Below are 26009 nucleotides of genomic sequence, written 5' to 3' on the forward strand. Positions count from 1 at the left end.
TAATTAGTCAAAATTATATGGTCCTTCCAGGTCTTCATCTGGAAAAAATAAAGTTGGCTAACCCTTAAGTTTCCAAGAGAGAACATTCAGAAGTAATCTACTGCTAATGCTGTTACTGATGTACAGGAAGGAATAACTAAGAACATGCAAAAAGGAGTATGTTTTTAAAATATAGGAAGTTAGGAACACTGCATCAGAGATGAATTCACTAACTTGGTGAGATACAAAGCCATTTTGCCTTAACTTCCTCAGCATGAACAAATGGCAGAAGTGGGATCAGAAGTGTAAGGAGCATGCAAATACAACATGCATCATGAACACAGCAGCAGAAAACCACTTTTGCTTCTCCTGCAGGACAACGGTTGATCAGAATGGTTCCTCCTTATCTAACATCACAAGAAATCTTAATGCCCAACTCTCAGTAGCAAAGTTTATCTTTTGTCACAGTAGCTCTGGGGGAATTTTTATTTTCAACAATGCCAAACACGACTACTCTGCTACACTAGTGTACTTCAATATCATGTGCAATACTAGATGGAAGGCTCATGACCAGTGCTCAGAGACATATGCAAGCATGCTGCTTAGAGACTGGGGCAGCAAGCTATACCTCAAGTCCGTTTTGAAGAGATAATGACAGAGAAGAGAACATGTACTACTCCAAAAGGGCTAGAATAGTCTATCTGACAGGCTTCCAAAGAATTCAGCCATTGTAGATTTTTAAGTTTCCACTTAAATTTTAAGAAGTATGAATAAGATATACCTGGCAGTAGAGTGCCTCACTTTACTTTTCCCAGGAAAATCAAATATCAGCAAAATTGTATCACCTGCAAGTCTCTGTTAGCTTGTTTTTCAGAGCTGTGCTGTATGTGAATATACACATTAACACAAGTCTACACTACTACTCTCCCCATACTCTCACACCAGCACAAACATTCATAAGCAAAACAAGCAAGCCAAGCTGAAGAACTGAACCAAATTCCACTTCCCCAGAAAACAGTTACTATGACTGATCAATACATTGCCTAATCCCACAATTTCCTTTGGGAAACTTGCACTCTTCAGAATCAGCCATGAAAACTGAATAGTAGCTTCAGAGTAAATTAAGAACTATACTCATAATTTTATCAAATCATTTATATATGTCCCTTTGCTCTCCACATAACCAGTAAGAGAAGAATTTTAAACAGTAGATATGAAACCTATGGCTTAGACATGACCTCCTCTGGAATCTCTCGGGTCCTCAGGAATCTGGTCTAAGAAAGGCAAGCAACTGTTTAGGCGTCAGTCATTTCTATTCTAGGGTTACTCAAGGCAGCACTTGTGCTTCCTGACACAGAAGTCTGGAAAAAAAAAAGGTGGCTGTAAGTTTTATTCAATTTATTCATCCTGAGAGGCTGAACATAAGGAACAGTAATCAAAATCCTGGGCTATACAAAAATAATCAGTATTATTTTTGAGATAGAGAGCTCATCTATTTATTTCCACTTTAAAATTGCTATTTAATCCATGGAAGATTAATGGTTAAGTTTGCTATCTGATACCAGTTCACAATAAGGCTTATGCATATTACACACAGCTTATTACAGAATTGAAGTGTTAACTGAACTGAATTCTTGATGAGCTATTAACCAGCTGGAGCATCTTGTCACTTGGCTCAGATGGCTCATTAAAAGTTTTGAAGCTCATGTCAGTTCTCATTTTGCACTGAACTGATCTCTTTGTCAGTGAAAGGGAAGGTACAGCAAATCATCTCAGTTTAATTTTACTATGAAAATCCAATTCTCCATTCAGGGGGTGAGAATACTGCAGGAAAAAAGCATCCACAATCCATTCTGGTTACCTTACAGATTTATTAACAATTGTATCAAGAGAAACTGTAGCTCTGTTTCATCTATCTCTGTATGATCGTGAGTCCTTTTATGAGTAGGCACACATCTAGAATATTAGGGTGAAGCTTTAACTGATTTTGATAGACAAATCAATTTAGAGTATCAAAAACATATTACAATTCTTCATTCTATATAATTCACAAAGCTAGTGGTGAAAGGGAAAAGTTAGCTATAATCGCTTTTCAGTATGTTGGAAAGTTGAATCAACATGCTGGTTGGAAGCCATGCAGAAATGTCAAGATTTACTAATAACAAAGTAAGAGGTACAAAAAAAAAAAAACAACCTACTAATGTTCCTGTACCTCTGACTAGTTCCCTTGCAAAAACCCCAGCATAAAGCCTAGAGGCAATAAACTTAAATTGTCTATGCAGGTATTTAAGCAGCAGCCCCTGCAAGGCTGCCCCCTGCACTCCTCCAGTTGTAAAATGAACTCACGTCAGCCTACAATACACAATAGCTTCAAGTTTACATACAACATCAGTATATATATTGCATATGCAGCCTGATCACACCAGAGAAGTTACTCTTCTCAGTTTTGTTTCTTTTTCTGCAAACACATCCAAAAAAGTACTTCATCTACTTTACAAAATTGTGGATTACTATCAGTTATGACAGCATAACATACGAAGTGTAGGCCAAGTACTGGCAGCCAACAGAAAATCCTTACAATAACCACTGAAGAACTCCATGCCAGACATCTCTTGTTCAGAGATAGATCTCTCATTCAGTGATCCTTCCAGGATTCATCATAAACCCCTCAAATAATTACCAGGTGTTCTGCATGTTCTTGCAAAGTAGACAAATCAAAAAGGGATCTCCTGTAGGGAAAGACTAAAGAGTTCCATAAACAGTGAGTTACAGGGGGTGACCAAAACTTGCATTCTAGATGAGGTCTCAGGAATACCTTATGTAAACAGTAGTATTAGTACTGCATTTCACAAACATTAAAGTCCTAAAACACATTGGAGTAGCACTTAATTTTTTTTAAGCTTCACTGCACGAATGATGAAGCCTTCCTGTGATCTACCAGAACGCCCACTTTCACCTCAGAATTCTCATAAAGGGAGGCGGTAATAATTTTTCCATGCTTACCTGACAGGTATACTTATGAAATCAAGTTCTCTCATCACTTGCATGATTATTGTAGACTTTCACAATGATACCATATACATTAGAGACACCTACGCTTACAATGCACCATGTACATCTTCCTTGGCAAACACCACACAAGGTGGAGATCTAAAAAGCTACTCACAAAGTCAGAAATATTTCAGACAACATCAAATGCACCACTAATATGTAAATTTTAAAATATGCATATTATCTTTCATAGAGCAAGGAAATTGAACATAGATGAGTCAGAAGAAAACACTCAAACATTTAACAGTAGGCAAGTGGTATTATGAACAATGAAGAGTACTGTCATGAGAAAGCATACTCTGCATCCAGAAGCATAATTCGCTTTACTGTTCAACACTGAATAATTTTTAAATTAGTGAAAATATAAGAGAACAGTGTAACTGAAATGCAGATGGAGCGATCCTATTACCTGAAGCAACACAAGATATAATATATCAAAACAGAGTGTTTTGCTGTACAGTAAATCAAAGTAATATGCACACCTTGGACATAAAAAGGCTATCTTTGTATAAGTTGGAAAAAATAAAATCCTTAAGTGTTGGACTGACCTACAAGAAAAGGCTAGTGCTGTAAAACAGCCAAGATGAAAGATTATCAACAGAGGAATTCCCAAGGTGATTCAAAGCAGACAGCTAGGGAAAGTGCTAAAGAAGTTTAAGATGAATATTCAGGATTTTTTTTCTTGGAATTTGGGGACTACATATGGTAGTACTACCATTGACAAGATTAGTCTGTATTAAACTAAGGTTTTTTTCTGAAGAATACTACTGGGAATATCCTGCACTGCCAGAGGACCAACCAGGACCTAGAAGACCCCAGATACTCACCACAACCTGTCTACATATCAGCTATTCAAACTGTTACAGCTAATTCAAAGAGTCTGTTTCTCATTATATTGTGCTTTAGTCACATACTGTCTGTCCTTGGTCTGGTGCCACTTTATCTCAGCTGTCTGAACAGGAACACTGAAAGAATTTCTTGAAGACAAACTAATGCCCAAGGATGTCATAATCCAAAGGGCCTACCTTAAATGGGTCATCTCAATCTATAAACAGGCTTTCTTGTTTTCAGTTTACCTCCTACTCTGTCACACTGAAGAACTCTACCTGCAGTTCAATAATATAGTTGTGAACTAATGAGCATCAGCCAAAAGTTAAAAACATTCAAATGCTCTTTTCATACAGTGAAGTATCTGATGTTCTGTACATCATATACCAAAATTATTAATCATATTTAACATTGAAAAAATTTCCTTAGCCAAAAAGTTATCTGAAAACATTTTTAGCACCATGGCTCGGACTGAAACACACACTGTTCAGTGAGTCTGCATACATAAGAAGCCCTGGACACTGGCATTCAAATGAAAGTGGTTTGTCACAAAAGCTGCAGAAGTGTCTTGGTACTGCAGCCTTTGCTTCAGTGGCAATAACTACACTTCTGAGTGGATAAAAGTAGATTTGAGACATTCCAAATTTGTTTGAATTAAATTCCTTGCCCTACCACACAACCCCAAACAACATTCCAGTAAAACAATTTTAATTAAGCTAAAGACAATATCACAAAGGCAATAGACATTCAGACCTGGTTTTAGTCTCAGATCCATAGTTACTACTTTAACAAGTATGCAGGCTTACTCTTGCTAGAAAGATCAGTCAAGAATTATCTCGTCCCACTCTTGAGACAACCAAGGCACAAGCCCCCTTTTTCACAGGCAGAGACAGGACCCAGCTAGATCTCTGGACAGATACCTAATAAGCAGACCTATTAATTTTCAGAATAAGAGCCTTTTGTCCAACTATCAGGCAACAGGACATGAGCAGAAACAGGACTAAGTCCATATAAGCAGCACTCTGGAAGCACCCAAGACCAGCTCCTTCACCCAGACTCTGTTGCCACTTCTACATTTTCTTCAATTAACTCTGAAACAATCCAAGTGCCAAGATAAACTTTCCAATCAAAATTCTAATGTTTGGATGCTTAGTAACTAGAAATATTGATGAGAACCTCACTGATTCCTTCTGAAGAGTTGCGGATAGCATTATCATTTTTTCTCCTTAGGACCCTACCGCTACTATATAAAATTTTTCTACAGGATTGCTAGAATCCAAATAGGAACTTCAGTACTTTCAATGGACAGCTGTATGAAATAGTCTCTTGTGAGTCTAATTCTAAGACTTCTTGTGCTAAGGGATCAAAAGGTGGCAGTGTCATTAGATAGTTTTAAATCCTCAAAATACAAGAAAATTCTTAAGACAGTTTTCTTGTTACCACCACAGGGTTTTGTGCTTAAAACTTTAAGTTTCTTAGTCCAGGCCACAAAACTGAATTATTACAAAAGAGGCTGAGAGGGAGGTAAGTACTTCAACAACTCCTCATTTTCTAATCACTTACCTATAATGAGGACCAAGTGTAAGCACCTGCTGCTGCAACACCTCAGAAATACTGGAAATAGGCTTCAGTAGCCAGTAACAAGTATTAGACTACAGAGTAGCAAGTTTTAAAACTCAAAATTTAGGATTAACTGCAGGAGTGTTGATACTTAACACCCTGCCATTTTGAAATAGGGATGAGACCAACAGGATGTCCAATGAGCAGGAGTTGGACAGATGAATCAGTCTCAGAGTTACAGTCCTACCTCCAAAGCTGTTAGCAGGCTGAAAAATTTATGAACAGGCTTCTTCAGAATGAGCTGCAACATATCTGTCCATCAGAAACAGACATTCCTCCTTGTGATTTCACTTTGCAAGTAATAAAATCCAGACTGCACTGCAAACAAAGAACTGCAGTTCCCCCCCCCTTGCTCTTGCCCTGAGCACTTTGGCTACAGAGGCTGATAGTTTTTTGATGCTATTTTAATTTCTCCTATGCTTCCAGCACATGTTGGATCTCAGAGAAACTTTCTTGTAATCTATTTCAAAGTATGCTTTCTCAGACAGACCTAGTCCATACTTCCACACCTTCTGTTGGAGGTTCACATAACTAAGCAGTTTGGCTCAAACTAATATTCAATACAAACCAAACTAAGGTAGCCTGAGCACTTTAAACATACTAAATTGCTGACTCAGTCCAAACGACTATTTCAGAATCAGTCACTCATACAAGGTGGAAACTGAAATTTGTGCCACTGAACTTTTTATCTCAACTGACTTCAGCACACTTGTGTCTAAATAAGGACTTCACGAGATCTATTAGCAGTGATGGGCTTTGTAGAAATAGGATGCGTTTCTCCAAAAGGAATGTTCTTTCCAAAGACAGACAGTGGAATAGGATGGTATTGTAAGAACATGGTGAAATCTTAACAACATAGAAGAGTTTTTTTTTTTTTTTTTTTTTTTTTTTTTTTTTTTAATGGAGAAAAATTTCCAGGTAATCCAAGGGATAACTACCTTTTCCTATTATAAACTCCTGTCAACTCTCCTTTCTAAAGCACTTTCAACTTTCCACTTCCCAGGAGGGGCAGACAACATTAGACATAGCACAGACCCAGTTCTGAGCTAATTAAAAAGGAATTCCCATACAGTGTGCTAGATACTAAACACTAGACCAAACTAAAAGCAGTCAAGTACTACCACTCTGATTATACCTGTGTTTCAGTTTATAAGCTTGTTCCATTTGCATACATTTCTTTGGACTTTTATTTTTCCCCTCCTTCTGCACAAAGACTACTATCATTAAGAAAAACCCCACAAACATTTCCCTAACTTTGCAGTCTGTGTATCAGTGTGCTTGCTGGTGGTCCTACTTTACTTAAACCCCGAACATCAAAAGCCTGGTTTGATGTGAAAAATCCAAAAGGTATTTAAAAGATCAAACTGTAAAAATATAATCTCCTGTATTTTAAAATACATTATACAGAAAAGGATAAAGACAATTGCCAAATCTAGTAAAAAATATTATCTATATTCCATTCTATCCGAATCATTTTTCTCTCAAGGATTGTGGGAAAGCAAACAGATTTTGACAAGAGCATTTGCTTTTAAAATAATTTAAAAATTCACTTTGCAAGATCCAAATTTACTGTAACTAAAGCCATCTGAGCAGTGTATTTTCACAGATGTTTCCATCAGAGTAACTACAACATAACAGTACCAAAGCTAGTTCTCTGTTATCTGAACACTGAGGTTAATAGCTGCAAAGTTGGCTGCTCTGCAAAAATAAAGGCTGCTGTTCCAAAACATATTTTCTACTTGAAAACACCAATTCCTATTCCTCCAGAGAAACTTAGAACCTGATGAAGTAAGCCATTTCTGAGGATATTAAACTTCACTAACTTCAACAGTTGCAACACAAACAAGGGAACTGAATTATATTATACAGCTTGCAAATTCCCAACCTGAGGGTTTGATTTACACTTGCTGTACAAAAAGTAATTATACATTTGTAAAACACAAAGCCAACACACATTGTTAAGTTGAACGAACTGATTCATATGACATCATATGAATGTTAACACGGACTACTGGCAGACTAGAACATGGATCAAGTCTTTAGAGTTTAAAAAGATAGTTTCCAACTAAGTCCAATCTAGAAAACGTCACTTATTTTAAAGCTCTATTATGTGAAAAACATTTATTTGAAAATACTTCCTCAGCATAAAGACAACCTGTCTCAACACTGCTTTTAAGTGCCTGCTTCACAGCTCTCATGTACAAAAGCTTAAGGATGCAACAAAGCCAGCGCTTTTCTCTGAAGCATCTGTACCATCTTGGCTGAAGCTTCTTAAACAATTAAGCTCAAAACAGACACTTGGCTTGAAAACTTGCAGCCCAGGTAGTTAACATACACACCAGCTGGGCAACTGAAATCAAGATGTCTCGACAGGAATCAAACATGAGAGGTGCTACCTAACGTCTTACTCCCCTGTGTCCTAGTAAAGAATTTAGAAGCATGTGACCACTACATACAAATATAGAGCATTACCAACACATTTCTTCCAAAGACATGCTGCAAAATTACAGGCCATTACAGATCCAAACTCCAGGAAAGCTGCATACTTATGCTAGAAAGCTGACCTTTCAATCTGCTTGATTGACTGTGCAGTCCAAAAAGTGCACTGACTTCAGTAAGCAGCTTCCTAACACTGGGTGAGTGAACTGTATTCATACTGTCAAGAGGAGAAAACACCTGACTGACAGTCATGTTAAGCACATGCATCACCTGCACTGCACTAACTCAAGAGTATTACAACAATATATATACAACTGATTTCTCAGTTCTGGGCTCTCAGACACAGACTTTTTTCACTTCACTTCAATCCAGGTTAAAACCAAAAGGTTTCATGGCATTAGATAATATTTATTTCCAGAGTATTTCCAGTGACTGATGAGAATAGAGCTCATCTGGAAAGAGATACATGTTCTCCTTTAGATTTACTTAGATTTCAGTTTTACTGAAGGAATCCAGACCATTGTGAACATGAAAGACAGCTTTCTGAAGAAGCAAAATAGGTATGAACTTGCACATCATATCCACCGATGGGTGGTAATGCAAAGAAATTGTTATATACAGCTTAATAATTTTAACCATCATTTTAGGCATTGTCACCATATCTTGCACTGAACATTCAAATACTAAATTGTTGTCGTACAGTTTTTGCCAGCAATGCCCAGAGGGGCTGCAAAAGTAAGCAAGACATCTCTTCATGTCACTTCACCCAAACAATTCCCCAAAATTACTTCTCTTTTGCAACTTTATCTCCCTGCTACTACAATGCTTGGATTTTTAGTTAGCACAACAGCATACTCCTCCTCTAATGCTTTTGGAATAGAGTTACTGAAAAGACCTAACAGCAACTATTGCTCCATTTTCAGACCCTTCAGAAAAACTATTAATGCTCTACAGGTTGCGTTTTCTAAAGCACAACGCTCCAGATGTTACACATGAAGCTCAGTCCTTTGAACTACTGCTTCGTAATTCCAGAAGATGTTTTCTACCCAAAGCTCCATAGTTTCAATATCCAAATTAGATATACAAGTAATCCAGTGAGGTAAGTTCACTTGTAAGAAGAAAATAGTAGAAAACAGCAAGACTAGACAATACACATCATCTCCTTGACACTTGGGATCAAAGAATACCACCTTGACATCCACAGCCTATAAGGCACAATAACCTATTAATGCCCCACATCAAGAACAACTATGGAAAGTAGCTGCAGTGTCACTCAAGTCTACTAGTAAGCTTTCTTCTGCACCTTCTGTCTGGTGCAGTTTCCTCTGCATCACTTGACAGAAAGTGGCATACTTGTCATGGAATAACCAGTTGAGTCCCTACAGTTAGCTTATACAATGTCATCAGTGCTAGTCTGACATTGGATTAGAAGCCAAGATACAAACAGATAAAACCAAGACTCTTCACCTAATCAAACTTTTTTTCATAGACATTACAGCAAGAATCATGGAGGAACACTGGAGAAAAAAAAATCATGGCAAGAATTTCAATAGGAACAGGGGAAAAAAAAAAACACCAAAAAAAACACCCCTGTGCTATTATTTGGAGTCTCCACATTATACCACCACAGTCACAGTCCTATTAGATACTCTGGGATAACATGGACATGTAGCTAGATAGGAATAGCCTCTCCCACCATTCAAGAACTAAAACCCAAACAACGTAATAGCCACAGATGCTTATAAAAAAGTGAAACTAAACTGATAAAAAGGCAAATTAATTCAGCTTGGTTTCCCCAATAAGACAATTGATCCCTCTTCTCTTTGATGAATGTGTCCCAAGATATGATAAAGTGCAGAGCACCATGACCCTTGATCTCTGCTTGACAGTAGTCATCATTTAAGGCACAAGATACTTTGTTATCCTACCATGTCTAACAGACTGTTCAAAACCCACAGAAGACAGCTAGGCTAACATCTATACCTGCTATTTCCAGGAGCACACACTGACGACTCCTCAAACTGTAAACTTGATGCTAAACTAGAAAATGGCCAGACAAGGTTCCTGATGAAAGACCTCCTAGTGCTTTGACATCAAAGCAAGAGATCACACGCCAATATACGGCTGAAAAAAACCCAACATTTATCAGAATATGACCTATTCCTATATGCCTATATTTTACAGGAAGTTAAGAGGATAGGGAGAATTAAGTCCATCATAGTTCTGAAGGAAGTTGCAGACTTTTAAAAATATATATATCCATAAACACGATCAATAATGTGAAGCAAGTGCTCAGTTTCCCACCATCTAGATCAACTGCATGGATTCAAGCACAAGAGAAGTTTTTACTGAAGGACACGTGCAGTTGAAAGGCCAAAAAATCCTCATTAAAGGATTCCAGAAGAGCTTCAGCCTCCCTACCTCCAGCTAGACTCCCTGAACCTCTAGAGCGGCAAATCCACTCTTTCATACGGGCTACAAGGGCTTTTATTGCACAGGCATTTCATTAGTGAATCTACAAGCCAGAAAACCATTTCTTAAACACAACATACCTGGAAGCAAAAAAAAGTGAGAGCTATGCAGACAAAGCAACTCAACCAAACAATATTTAAGGAGTTTGCTTTGGGTTTTTTTGGTGGGTTTTGATGGGTGGGGGGTTTGAGGCTTGAGGACACTAAGAGCTAACAGTGTGGTCAGTTGCATTTAATGTTCTGTTGTCTAAAAGTGTTAACCATTGACATTAAAAATAAGATCTGAAGTACCACTTCGAACTAGAAAGCTTTGGAGCAACAGGCACAACTCCTCTCAAGTTTTGAGAAGAGGGTGGTTCAATTAAAATATGGCAAATTTCCCTGTAGGTTTAGTTGGGCTTTTTTAGCATAAGTCTGTAGCTATTGAAAATTTTTGTTTTATTTCTAATTCAGTTTCAGTCCTATACACTGCAGTCTTCACTAGTCAAGAACTACAACCTTGCTTTACATTAGTTTTCTGCAAAGAAGCTATTTTAAGTTAATGACCATGCCCATTCTCTCATTAAAGTGTTTTTTCTGTCATTTACTCAGCACTCAAGGTTTGTTTTTTTTTTTATAGCACTTTGTTTCACATTATGCTCAGCAGCCCATGCAACACATTGAATTTTGCAACCAAATAGCCAATGGGCACTGGCAGACTTCCACCCTCCCTTTATCAGTATTATTGGAATAAATCAAGGCTTGCTTGCACAGGGATGACAGCAAAAACCCTCTGCAACCTGTAAAGTCAAGTTAACTCCCTTAATTATCAGTGTCAAGTAGACTTACTACAAATCTCATTACACTTAATTGTTAGCTAGGATCACATCAGGTATCTCAGCATTTTGCTAGAAATCCATATTGAAACAGACTGAGGATTATCAACTGACCAAAAGACTACTGAGCAATAGTCTGGATAAGTGTTTCTACCTAATAAAACTACAAAAGGAAAGGAGACAATTAGAAGATTTCAGAGCAATCCTTTCAGCTTCTTCACGAACAGCATCGGTGGTTTAAACATTATCATCAGTATAAGACAACTTCTGTAATACTCTAGAAAAATTATTATAACTTCACAGAAAAAGAAATTTGTATTTAAGTGGTTCAACTTCATTCCTTCTTCGTTCAGTGAGTCTTAGACTGCTTCTAACAGTTTCATAGTACAGCTTTATTTCAAGTTAGAGTAATGCTTCCAGCCCTCTAAACTAACAATTTGGTCACCAACTTGTGATCCCAGATATTCCTGATACACTCACAGCTGTTGGACTGAGTATTTATACATGAAACAACTGACGTACTTCCATCTGGTCTTCATGACAAGAGGATGACTGTATAGCACGGCAAATCACTACTGCTTCCAAACAAAACTCAGGGAAGAGGAAAGGGAAACTGCTGAGTTGGACTGCCCTTGACCCACGACAAACAGACAACTCAGCTGTCACTTATGTTTTGGTCATTTGAGAAGCAGCAGAAAGTATATCTGAAATGAGACACCCTATTCAGCTGAAGCTCAATCTCATCCATGGATTTTTTTACCTTCCTGGAAAGAAATTTGGCTTAGGAAGGGGGAAGGGAGAAGGCAAGAGTATAAGGCAAATTCCCATGAGAACCATAAGCACATTTCCATGGAAAAGATTGATTTACCAGCTGGAAAAAAAAAATCTAAGTTTGGAAGAAGGCTGATCCAGGAGTCAAAATGTAGATGCAGGTTCTAACCATGCTCATTATTATTTTTACATGGGGTAGTCAAACACAGACACAAAATCTGATTCATTCCAGAGTGCAGGGGGAAACTGGGTGGAGAAAAGAAAAAAATCGTTGTTATGCCAAATGGCTTATACAGGGACCACATGAAGATTCAGGAAGGCCAAAGTTAGAAAATAAAGAAAAAAAACCCGACATTGGCAATGACTGATACAGTGTTTTGTTGAGGGGGAGGAATGAGAATACTTCCTGAACAGGTAAGCAGCAAGAACAATTAACATTCTCACACAGGAACAAGAAAAACAAAAGATACCATTTCCCTGCATATTATTGCCAGAGAAGATAAGGACAGAAGTCAAAGGGAAAAGTGGAAAATCGTTTTCTGCATCATCAACCAACTCATTCTTTCCATTCTAAACTCCAATGCCAACTTCCTCAGATTTCATACTCTTCTTAACTGGCAAAATATAGTTAAAACATCACTTCGCTTACACCCCCTGCATTTTAACTGCACTCATCCACACCAACTTAGTTAACAGGCCTATCAATTGTATCATTACCTGGTATTTATCAGTGATTTTAGATAAAGTAGTTGCGCTCCTTCAAATTTTAAAAGTTTATCCAAACCATGTGGTTTGTTGCAAAAAGTTAAAGATCAGAAGTTGAGCAAACAGTGTTGGATGTGATACAACAGAAAATCACACAACACAAGCATACTTTAGAAAATCATTATCATCTTATAAGCTACCACACTAGGAGTCACAACCGTTTTCTGACCGAGGTCAAACCAACTGAAGAACTGTAGCAAAGCAAACCTTCAGATAAACAATTCAGAACACCAACCAACAATTTGAAATAATAGTAAATAAGAGAGGCTACCGCAAAAAGAATTAAGAATTATTTTGCACATGTTGAAAGTACAGCTAGCTGCTTCAGCACAGCAGATCCTGGCTTACTTCCTTTGGTTACCCCAACCTAATCTAAAGTTACTTAAGCTTTCTTCAGGAAACTGAACCATTTCTTTGCTTTACCATTTGAGATAATTACTGTTTGCACTAATGTTAGTTTTCATATGTGGAAAAAGGACTACCAGAGCTCTTGCAGTTCTTCTGAATCAGTTAATCAGCAACCTAACTCACAACCCTATCACTTACAAGGTTTAGAATCTAATGATGGTTTCTCCCAGATGCCAAGGAATGATGGGATTTTACAATATGGGTTTATCAAGCAGAAACCATTTATAGCAGTAGGTACATTAGGAGTTCTCCCAACATCTCTACATTTAGGGGGAGCAATACTCTGCAAAGTTTTTCTCACTCTTATTTAACTCAACACTATATCTTAGAAAACAGGCCCAGAAAACCTTCTGGAACAGCTAGTCATCTACCACTAACTAGACCACAGAAGCTGGTTTGGAATAGATGTCTCTCCAGTTTAAAAAAAAAAAAAAAAAGAAAACCCTCTTTCAAACATCTTAATTATGGTCACAAAGTTTTACCTTAAAGATGAAATGTGCAGGTTCACAGTCTATTACAAAATATTAAAAAAGCCACAACAAATAGCAACAAAACGTTCCTAATTACTCACTGCTCCCCTTACGCAGCTCAAAGTCTGCACACAGACATAAAATTACTTTACATGTTCAAGTTACACAAATATTTAATCCACAAATCCATAAAAAAACTGAGAAACTGAGGTATGACAAAAGTAGGCAGCTTATTCAGTGAGATATTACTAGATGAAGAATACAAAGGGAGGTATTTTGGCAAAAAGCAGTGAGGAAATACATAAAACTTTAGTACCAGTATTATATTAACAATACTTTCATGAAACTAGTCATTCACAGCAATGGAAATTTTCAGAATCAAATCATTGTTCTAAACTTGCCTGGTCCTAATACTTTAAAATTCATGTCATATACACCCTAAGAAACAAGTTCTTTGCTATTCACCTTTCTCTTGTAAATGACTTTTCAACTCTCAAAGTTCCTTAGAAGAAACCACTTAAGTCAACAGTAATGACAGATTTAAGAGTCTCCAACACCAATAAATCAAACTTCTTTTCAGCTTAGTTTGCTGGGATTTACTCAAATTTGAGAAGATTTCATAATGGATGGAAGAAAACTTTTTTTTTTTTTTGAACCCTAGTCCCAAGACACAGACAAGACAAATGGCAATTTTTCCTGTTTGAAGTAAACACTATCATATAGTCATGTTCAGTTGCACTGATATGCTGTAATTTGTGCTTTATTACTTTTGTGGCACTTTTTTTTCCTACCCTTCCCATACATACACAGTTCCACAACATATATACCATTCATCTATGCAAACACTTTGGAAACTCTAGGGATACCAGCTATAAGAAAAATCAACAATCTGTCAAAAAAGCAAAAAAGGAAGTGAATAGTGTAAGTTATTAAACTATATTAGTCTAATCTGACTGTAGCAAGTTTTGCTTCATAGGCATACTACCTGAATAAATTAAAAAACTCCTTCGGACAAAACTGTTTTCACTGCTAACTCCCAGACAGAAGGGACAAATAACAAACCACAGGACCATTCTTCAATAGTTGCATTACAATCTAAAGCAACTGCAAAGATTTGCTCTACACAGGAAAAAAAAATGCAGTCCCTAAACAACAGGATGTTAACTACTTGTATTTGTTCTGTACATGAAACTGCTTGAACTAGATGTTGCTTGAACTAGAATTCTCTGAGATCTTGTCACTTTATGCAAACACAAGTCAACTACAACTTGAGAGGCCAAAATTCCTTGTTCTTCCTCCTCAGATTTCCAACTTTTTTTGTTGTCACTGAAAAGCACTAAACATTCAAACAGGTAGTCTACAAAACCAGAAGTCCATAGGAAACACTAGAGGAAGACATGAGTATTAAAGACAGTTTTTTGTGACAGATCTTCAGGTACAGACCATGCACAATCTATTAAAGTACTACAAACCATTTAAGTCTTCAGCAGCAAGCCAAAGCCTCTCCACTTTTTTTTTTTCCTGAGAATAAATACTGAACCTCTCAGATACATTCAGGCTTGTATCATGAGGTCAGCAAAAAAAACCATAATATCACATGAACTGGCTCACAGTTGCCATCAAGAGGTAAAAAAATATTCAAATTCAAGTGCCCTATGTAATATTTTTCTCTCCCAGGTACAGATAACCTGAAATGCATTCTGCTTTTGAGCCACTTGTCTGCAGAAAAAAGCTCAAGCTGCATGCAAAGGAAGTAGAGAAAACCACAGAAAAAACATTCTAAAACTAAACTTAAAGCCTTATTTTTATATCAGACATTTCTGCAGTTTCTCCATTTTCAGCACACTGTTCCTGGCAAACCTAACACTAAGCCACACATCACTATAAATGCAAATAAAACCCATACCCTCAAAGACCTTTCAAATACTGTCAATCTCTGATTGTCTACATCCAGAGAGGGCAATACTAAAAAAAAAATTTCAAACACTTCTCAGATAGTATTTCTTAGTGTAGGATACTTATCTGAACAGACCGATTCTCTAGAACTCTCAAAGTTTAGTCTCACTTATCATATTTTCTCTTTACAAAAGACTCAAAGGCTGAGAGTCCAAATCAGCTACAGCAAAACAGAGCACATTAGGTTAGTACCTTGCACTTTTATATAGATACACAACTTATATTTCCCAAATGAAAACATACCACAAGCAGCTCAATAAAGAAAGAGACAAAGCAAAAATAGTTTTATGTCAGAAAATATCTGGAAGAATAAAAGCCTCACTTAGAAGAAGCAGATTTGAAAACAGACATGGTAACATTTTGCAACATTTAAGCAAAACCTGCTAACAGTTCAGAAACTGCCATTAACAGATGCATATTACATAAGTCTACGCAGATTTACAGATCCTTAAGATAATCAGCCTGGATTGCCGAAGCTTTTAATAGCAATATTTGTGGGTTATTGTTTGCATGTCATTAGTCTTTGCCAGCACAGAAGCAGTCAAATTACATTCAGATTGGGGTCATAAACTTGCCAGCAACAGTCAGCAAAGGAGAAACAAGGTTACTCTATGAGAAGAAAATGTCCAAGGAAAACCAGGTAACACCATCAGCTGGATAGTCTTAAACTGTCATGAGACTATATTAAATGGCCAAAATCAAATAAAATGTACATAATTATTGGTATCAGCTTTGTACGATCTTGCATTTAGCTCAGCATTCCTACACAGTTGTTTCAGATTTACCCCAAATATGTACAAAGAGATCGGTATTACTATTCTTTCAAATTCTTCTAAATGGTGGTAATAAGCTCCAATCACTTAAATGATTTTTTGCTTTCTGTTGCTAGCTCCGAATCTGCTATCAGAACCCACTATCTTTAACTACTGACACAATAAAATTAGGAATGGCTGATACCATCCAGATTAAAAAGGTGATTTTTCAGAACAGCTAAACAAACAACAAAGATTCTCCCTCACATAAGGAGTCTAATAAAGCTTATTTTCCACACCATCTGCTATCCTAAAGCAGAAAAATTGCAGTTCAGTGTATAGCTATTGAAAGTTTCCATCAATGACTGCTTATTAACAGAGACAATAGGATCAGAACCATTCTGGACTATGGCTCAAAAAATAGCATCCACATCACAAGTTAGAGTTGCCAAAGCTTCCTCTTTGTTTTAATCTTACTGGTAACATGCTAGGAGTCCTGCTAGCCACATGCAACACTGGAAGACTCGAAAAGCAGCATAGTGATCCTGTCCTGACAACCAATACTCCAGAGAACTGCTGTCCAGACTGTTGCCAGTAGATGAACCAGATGATTTCAGAATCAAGTTCTCGGCCACACTGAGTACAAGAAAAAAAAAAAGGCATCCCCTACACTAAAATACACAGCCCTGGCCAAAGCATTCATTCCACTCCTGCTGACATATCACTTAAAACCTCATAGATATTTTAGTTACAAGGTAGATGGCCATCAAGTGTAAACGTAATTTCTGAAGGATTTCTAGATTCTAAGTAGGTATGTAGCATTCCAAGAGTTCTGCTTAGACCTAAAATGATAAATCCAAACTTAGCAAGTTGGTCCGAGTGATTTAGAATGAGTTATCCTCATTAAAAACTGCTTACTGCTTTAGATGCATATTAATACTTAAATAGCTTCTGGAAGACAAAAAAAAAATAGCACCACCAGTCCAATTTTTAGCACATTACAGTTTCCATTGTTGAAAAATAAACCGAGAGCATGTTAAATTGCTTAGAATCCAGGCAAAGTAACACAAGGTGCTGCTTGGAATTATCTAGGCAAATTTGGAAGTGCTTTAGAATAATACAGGTATATGCAATGCACCTGTCATCACCAGGTGAAGATGACAACTGGGATGAAGTTCAGAAGTATGTATGAGAACTGAATCTGAATTCTTCTGGTCACTGTACTGCATCCCAGTTATTTTACTCTGGCTTATAAGAAAAAAAAAACCAACAAGATTTGGCAATATCTCTAGTGGTCTCGTTGCAAGGGTCTCATTTTGGGTTAAGAGGATTGCATCACAGCACAGAACGTTAAAGTTTATCCTTTGGAGCATGGTGTGAAGGAGTTTTCAGCAGGATATGCACATAACACAAGAAGCAAGCAAGCTCCCTCTCTCATAGATAACCTCAAGTGAGCCACAGATTCAATCTTAAGTCACTTCTTCACTTCCCCCAGCTCTCCCAAGGGGAATAATGAGGGAAACCAAAACCACACATTGAGAAGTGCTGGTATGACAATCTTTAAATAGGCTGAGGAAGCAGGAAATAAGGCAGGAAGAAAGGTATCTGTAATATCTTGACCAGAGATATTCTAATACTGTTTAAGGTTCAGTACATAACCTAAATGATTCTCAGAATCAGCTAGCAGTCAGTCCTGGGGACCGTAAGCAGCTTCAACAGTATAAAATTTGAGAGTCTCATTCATTAGGACAAGAATTTTAACAACATATTTGAAAAGATTTTCTGATGGCTTGTTAGATAAAAGCCTTCAACTACTCAGAGAAATCGATTTTCAAGCAGCACTGCAAATCCTACTATTTAAAATAGGAATTACTTGGAGTATACTAGAAGAGTTTTTTTCCAGACATCATGTACATACATCATGATCCAAGTTAAAACCATGAAATTGTTATCTAAAGTTTTAAGAGTCAAAACCAGTAACTTTCAACCATCTGCTATTAAAAAACAAAACCCACATGCTCTGCCAAGAGAAAGTCCTGTGCCTAGATGCAGAAGCACTGCAAACTTGCATAATATTATTTTTCTTATAGCCCAAATGTTACAGCCACTATGTAGACTAAAACAAGCTTGAAAATGTGAACTTGAAGACTGAAACAGAAAAATACTCTTCCTTCAACTCAACCATGATTTGGAAGAACCAATTAGTGATCTCAAAAAAAAAAGAAGTTACTCATCGTTACAGGAAATAAAGAGTTTCTGAAGAGATGCATGACAGGAAGCATCAAGCCTGCCACTGTTTAGCACAAACTTTGTCACATGCAGTATGATGACCTGGATGACAGTTGGAGCTGTGCTGTTTAATCAACTGCTAGTATGAAAGAAAAAAGCCATAACAAAATAAGAAAAAGAACATGGAGCCCAAAGGGGTATTGCTAACCAAAAGGTACAGAATCTACAGCGCACCATGCACTGCATCCATGTAGACTACCACAGATCTATTACTGCTTGTTTTATTTATTACTTTGCTAGACAGCTCTCAAAGGACTCTACACAGGATGCCTCCGGTGAGTTTTATCAGGTGGGGGGTTTTTCCCCTTTCAAAGAAAGATTATAGTCCTGATACTTTTCCTTAGCCCTCAAAAGTTTAGTTATGAAGCATAGTGTTTTTATTTTAAATCACAACAGCCCAAAACAAATCTCATTTAAGAGATTAAATTCCACAGCTCTCAAACCCACCCAAACTGACAAATAAGAACCTTGTTTATTTCCATAAGAAATGCTGCATTTTCAGAATGTACTTATCCGATTATATTTATTGCCTCTCTACCAGCCAGTTACAAATTGAACCACAGCCATCTCCAAAAGCGATATCCCTTTGAGGTAAGATTATTTTCCTAAGTAGAGGTCTACCAACAGCTGCAGCTCCAGAATGTACTTTAAAGCTCCCTTCTCTCTTTCAGGGTCACCTTTGTAAAGTCTGAGGGAGCCTAACCACTGTTTATACTTCTGCAGGTAATTAGTCTGGCTCCTTTCCCATGTCATTTATCAAGTTGTCAATTGTATCAATTACAGCATACTCAGGAATACCGCTGGGTTTTGTTCTTTAGGCAAAGGAGAAATTTTTACATCAGAGATTTGAAGCCAGTTAAGTACTGGTAACTTGTTCTACCCTAGGACATGGAAAACCAACGGGAAATTTAGACATAACTGCACAAAATTTCAAGCTCTCTATGTGTGCACACTTGAAGACACTTGGAAATCCAGCGCAACCTAAAAGTGCTATAAACCCATTATACACTTATGGTTTTACAGCTTTTTGCTTTAAGTATTTTGGAATCTGTAGAGCTGAGAACAGAAAAAGAGTAGTTAAGGACAGAATGATGTTCACAGATTGTCACATACCTTTATTAATCTGCATTTGTGACAATTATGCATCTGACCCAGAAGTAGCCATGAACAGGAGGCACGCTTGCTGCTGTTACAGTGGCTGTAGCCACATATAGTTTATGCTTACAGACTAGTAATTTTAAACACTAACAGAGTAGGCATGGGAGCTGTCATACTGCATTAGACTTGAGCTTGATCTTTCAGTAAGAGTTTTATAAAATATATTTTTTAATATTCAGAATTAAACCACAGTTAGGGCTTTCAAAGAATGTGTATTTGTTTCAGGATGTTGATTATTCCTCCAGAACTAGCAGAACGTAATCTTTTTCCAACAGCACTTGACAGACAGATGAATTCCAGGTCTACTCTCCTCAGCTTCCTCTGGCTGCATAAAGGTTTTGATCTGGTTTTCCATTTTGCTTTAATGTAGCTTGTGCTACATTACAACTGTGCATCAGAGCTAGCATCTTCGCAGTCAGGCCTCCTAGTGAGCAATATGCAACCAGAAAGGCTACAGGATGCCACAGTTATGTGATACAAGACCTTTTTTGGTTGTCGGACTTGAACATGCAGCTTCTGAAACATTCCCAGCTCAGCCAGTCCAGAAAGCAAAGAGATTTTTAAGAATTATACTTTGACTTCAGTAAACTGATATTTATCATGGTGAGCCTGCAGTGGAGCCTGTACTCCACAGTAGAGAAACTACATTCCATTGTTGTCGGCTGACCTAAAAATTAGTATTCAATATAGGTTTAAGACATAAATATAGGTATAGTTAAATCTGTAATGTCACTAGAAAATATACATCATATCCAAGCAACTTCCTGTACCATTTTAAGCCAACTTCTATATATTATTACCCCTAGAAAAATTCTGACATACAGAAATATTATTTAGCACCTCACTATTTCCTGTAAAAAGTGACAAACAGTTGCATTAGCATTTTTATCAGAGTGCACTACAGAATCTCATGGTTCACATCTGGTTGTGGCATTGTTTGTTCTCCTGTTTTTTCATTGCTACTGCCTATGTAACTAAAAATCCATTTGTAAGTTGGAATATTTGTATAGTATGCTTGGCCTACAGTTAACAGTCTGCAACAGAACTGCATACATGTAACCTACACTATTTTACTACTCAGATGATTTCTAACAAAAGGTAACTAAGTTCACATTCAGCTTTCCCTCAAAGTACTAATGAGTACAACATACTCTTCTGACACCACTTTCACTTTTCAAACTCATTTCTTACCCCCAGAAGGTCTATCTTGCTTAGAGACAGCCTTCAACCTCCTTTTCCTCTTCAGCAACTCACATGAAGCACAACCACCTAACACTGCACTGAAGCCAGAGTAAGAATGGCAGAGTGACCTATCAGCAAGAAGACACATTTGTGAACTGTAACTGCTGACCAACCCACCCTTTCTGTCAAAGAAATACAATGGACAAGAGCGGATATAATATGTAACAGACAAGCCGTGCTGTTCTCCAACGAACACAGGTTACCAGGAATGAGTTTTCAACTACTGTAAATATCTTTCCAAACAGTTTCTAAATCATGCTGCCTTTAAGTGAAGACACTGTCCAAATGGAAGAAAAGTCTTCAAATGCCAAGACAAATACACAGTTCAAGAGTCGAATTTACCTCCAAATCACCAAGTGCACTTTCATATCTGAAGTTACTAATTTGAATGACAGAACCCAGAGCAATAATTCTAGATACAAGATTCTGCAGTCCTGTAAGTGACCGCACCACCCTGTATTCTTCTGTACACTAGAAGTTAAATTAGTTAAATTTAAAACCAACTCAAACTGAAACAGGGACTCAGAGGATGACATACTACCCCTAAGATTTGGCTTCTACAACTATGTGACTCTTGCTACTTCTGTCACAGAAGTATTTCTTCACATAGATAAACAGTGAAACAGGAAAAGGCATCATGTTTTAGCCACAATGCTACCTGAACCATACCGATGTGACAAAAGACTCACTGCTCCAGTAACACAATTGTACAGGAAGTTATTTTAAATTAAAATAGAGAAGTAATCACTTTTGCCAACTTCTACCTAAAGACCATTAAAGCAGTAACCCTAACTAACACCTCACTCAATTTGAGAGATGTGCTAATGACAACAGTAGGAGGCACACTTGACTCAGAATAACTACAGTTGAGATGAGTATATACAATGGGCATAAAAGTATTTGAAGGCTAACACTACACTAACAATTTCCTTACAGTAACTGAAGCTGAGCACTGGCCCTAAGCAGTTGCTGCTGAGCTCTCACAGCTCCACTACACTTATAGCAGGGCAGACATTTCACATTTAAATACCCACATCCAATATTTAAACTAGGTTCAGATAGAATCTGCTTCATATAGACAGGACACAAAGAAAACTAGGATAGTCCATCAGTCGCACCTTTATTCAGATTTTGCTACACATCTACAAGTAACCTTGAAATACTCAATTTCTTCAAATCAAATCTTCCCATCTTCCACAAATCAAGAAAAAATAGTCTTGGCTAGAACCTCATTTGCTGGAGATACCAAGAACACCATTAGATCACCCATAGAATTTCAGCTCTTTCTCCTTCTATTTCCTCCACAATTCAGTAAATCAAGGCGCATTACAAGGCAATTCGAGAGCCTTCTTAAGGATATGGAACAATATTCTCCAGAGTATCAACTTGGGAACCCAAGCACATTATATAAGCAGCATCCAAACTCCCTTTGAAAAGAAGTATATTGATATTCTCAGATTTTTACACTCTATCACTACACAGAGCGCATACATAAAAATTAGATATAGTTGCCTTATTCAGCACTAAAAAGTCATTCTGCCAGAGACCACTGTGAAGTCTTCTGTGTTTTCCTTGATCCACAAGATTCCTACCACAGAATTTGCTCCAATATTGAAATGCTGTAGTTTAACTGAGCTGAAAGCAGCTGGCATCTTGCTTCCTTCCAAACAGCAGAGATTTTAAAGAAACTTACACATTCTAAGTATGCTAGAAAAGCCCTTAACGAACATATACTCAAAGACTCTGCAAAAGTACCAAATGTTCTCACCACATTCTGTTATACATCTTGCAATCAAGAACTGTGATAAACCTTTATCACCTTTGGACAAGCCATGAGAGGAAAAACTTTGTCTGCATAATCATGCTAAGCAGCCTCATTCCAGCAGCACAACATTAGCACTGTTTAGAAGACTCGAGAGGAGGGACACCTAGGATTGCAGCACTTACTAGCATGAATACAGTGAAGAAAAGCTCTGTTTTTGCTAAGGAACATTTTTTCAAGACAATTAAAAGTAACCATCAGTTAGTTATGGTTAGTGTAATATAGCATGGAAGAAAATCATTCACATTTCCCTAATAAAATAATTATGCTTTGAAGGTTCACCAATCCTCAAACCATGGCATTCTGGAAAACAAATTACATCTAAGTTTCAGTCCATCTTTGTGAATTCAGATTGTATTTTATACAAATCACGCATAACAAATACCACTAATTACATTCTCCTAGAGATAGAAGAGGATGTACCCATCCTACCAATAAATACCAAGTTCCTCCTTTTATTTCTAGACACAAACAATAAAGCAGGACTTTATCTTAAAATGTTCTATTAGCCATAGAGTCTAGCTACTTTAACAAATACCTTTAACAGCTATAAAACTTATATTGTTGCTTCAAACTTGTAATTTTGTATGCAGTCTCCTTATGAGAGGAAAAGTACACCTTCAGAATAATTTAACCCACAAGGCACTCTATGTACCTAACCTCCAAGCAAAACATCAAATATTTCCCCCTTACAAATACATTCATTCACACTTTTTGCAATCTGTCATTTCAAATACCACTCATTAAATTTTTTAATCAATTGAAAGCTCAGCAACATGCCCTTTTTAAATGAGTTCTTTATTAAATTACTTCAAAGAAGGTGCTTTTTTAAAGTTTGGCCACATGGTACTGATGATGGCTAAGACACCTCAACAGAGGCAATGTCAGCAAAAAGTGACAGATGCCAAGCTGACATTAGTTTCTGATCAGCAAGTAAAGCGTGAAGATCAAAACAGACTTCAGGAGGTAAAGTCAAGGAACTCCAAAATTGCAAAGATTACAATTTCAAGTCAGTCATAATTTTGGTGCATTATTAATCTCTTCTCAGTTCAAACTGCACATGAAAAGCTCAAGCTGAGCCCATCACTGAACCATTTCACCTTTTCAATTTAAAATTAATGTTCAGAAGACAGCCACAGCAAGTACATAACTAGCATGAAGGAGCAGGACATGCTTAAGGGTAACAAAAAAATTGGAAGCTTACTTCCACAGTCAGTAAGCACAGAATAATGGCAATAACATAATGAACCAAGATACTGGTAGAATGCTTGAGCAATCATCCAAAAGCAAAACTGAATAAAAATCAAGAAATCATAAATTCTCTTAGTTTGACTGGATAGATATAAAAGTGGTTTTGAGGGGAATAAACTTTTGGTGCAGCTACTGCAATCAGTCATTTGTGAGCAGCTAACTGCTTAAAAACACCACGAAGACTTCTGGAATTTTGACCCAATGCTCTTTTGTCTGCCCTAAATTGGATCATAATGTACACAACACTAATACACAAACTCCTCTATGAATTGCACCAAAACCCAACACTACAAACAAGCACTATGCTTTTCACTGAACGCTGAGGCTTTGAAAACAAGCTAGTACACCAGGTATTTTTTTCTGATACTCCAAGCTCTTCCCACTTCTTTTAAGGTTGTTGCACAGCAACCTGCGTCTCAGTTATACAAGCTCTGACTCGGGTGAAACTAAGGGTGTTTGCTCTTGCCATTGTTACACTGGGCTTCTACAGAACTCTGGCTCTGCTCAGGTTAGAAACTTGGTAGAGTAGCGTCTTAGTTGAGTTTAACCTACCAGTCATTTGGAAAGATTCAGGGTTTTTTTTAAAGCTTCAAGAAAGACAATTACTTTCTTCCTTTCCTTGTACCTGTACCAAGTGTGAACCCTAGAACTCAGAATGAAAAAGTCAGCTTTGCAAAACTAAACTGTGATGCACTACATGACTCCATGTATATTCTACTGCCTACAAGAATCCACTACCACAAATATATGAAATGTCTGTGAAATTGACATTTTAGTACTTTTTTCTAAGAAAAACACCTAAACAAATTTTGAATAACTGAGGCTTGTTCAAGTTGAGATTCACTTACACATTTTCCCTCAGCCTGCCTGAAGTTGCGTACAAGTATTTTTACAATCCTTCAAGCTACCTTTTGGAGGCATAAAATGCAAGATGCTAAGAAACAGAAGTGTAGTACATTTTCCGATGATAAAGCTAAAAAATTCTTCAGAGACCAGAGTATTTAAAAGAATTAAAAGGCAAACTGACTTCAAGGAAAGGCTGTACATTTCTTCCAAAGGAGTGTCGTAGGGTAAGGTCTGCAGTTCTTGGTCTGAATAAAGCAGACCTCGAGTTGATGGATTTTACCTCCCTCAAGCACCCAGCCTAGCACCTGGGAGAGTGACCGCGCTTTGGTAATTCACAATTTTTATTTATTTATTTTACCTGCAGCTCGCACCAGGCGACTTCCACAGTGGTGTCCGTATCCAGTCCTTTATACACAGTTTTGAAAGAGCCTCTTCCAATCTCGATGTCAAACTTCAGGAAGCGGCCATCTGGGGAGATGCCCACTGCCTTGGTCTCAAGCTCTTCGATGTCTTCCTGCTGTGTTCTCCGCTCCTCAAATTCCCGGCTGGCAGCTGACGCGCTGCCAGCGGCACTGGTGGGGGGTAGCGTGGTTGACTCGTCCTCCTCCTCCTTGGGCAGCAGCAGCGGGGCGGCATCCTTCGCGGCCGGGGGCTCCTGAGCAGACTGTCCTTCGAGGGGAAGCGGGGCAGGCGGCGGCGGCTGCTGCAGCAGCGAGGGAGCCTGGACGGCGCTGAGAGCGATGCAAGAGGTCCGGCTGACACCCTCGGGAGGGGAGACCAACGGAGCGGCGCTGCCTCCCGAGACAGGGGCCGAGGGAGCTGCGGGCTGCAAACTGGGTAGCTCCAAGGCCGTAGCGTTGGAGTCACAGATCACGCTACGGCGGAAGAAGCGATGCTCGGTGGCTGCCGCCCCTCGACTGTCCTTGTCCATGGTGTGGCGGCGGCGCCGGTACTCCTCACTACGGCCTCCGCTTCCTGCTCCGCCGCTAGCTCCACCGGCCCCGGAGGCTCCGTGGTCGGCGGCGGCGGCGGCTCCCAGCTTCTCCCCGATGGAGCTGTCCGAGCTGGAACCGTTC

The 26009-nt window shown here is 38.1% G+C and overlaps 1 protein-coding gene across 1 annotated transcript in view; it reads right to left on the minus strand.

Moving 5' to 3' along the window:
- The window catches only part of WNK1 (WNK lysine deficient protein kinase 1), a 103829-nt gene extending 77826 nt beyond the window's left edge, over window positions 1–26003 (minus strand). Inside the window, exon 1 of the mRNA XM_026868680.1 lies at window positions 25292–26003. Within this exon, the coding sequence (XP_026724481.1) occupies window positions 25292–25864 (573 nt within the window). The 5' untranslated portion in view covers window positions 25865–26003. The remainder of the gene's footprint in view (window positions 1–25291) is intronic.
- Between the last annotated feature and the right edge of the window lie 6 nt (window positions 26004–26009).

The sequence above is a fragment of the Athene cunicularia genome (genome assembly GCF_003259725.1).
Source record: "Athene cunicularia isolate RWA chromosome 1 unlocalized genomic scaffold, athCun1 chr1_part2, whole genome shotgun sequence".
Classification (NCBI taxonomy): domain Eukaryota; kingdom Metazoa; phylum Chordata; class Aves; order Strigiformes; family Strigidae; genus Athene; species Athene cunicularia.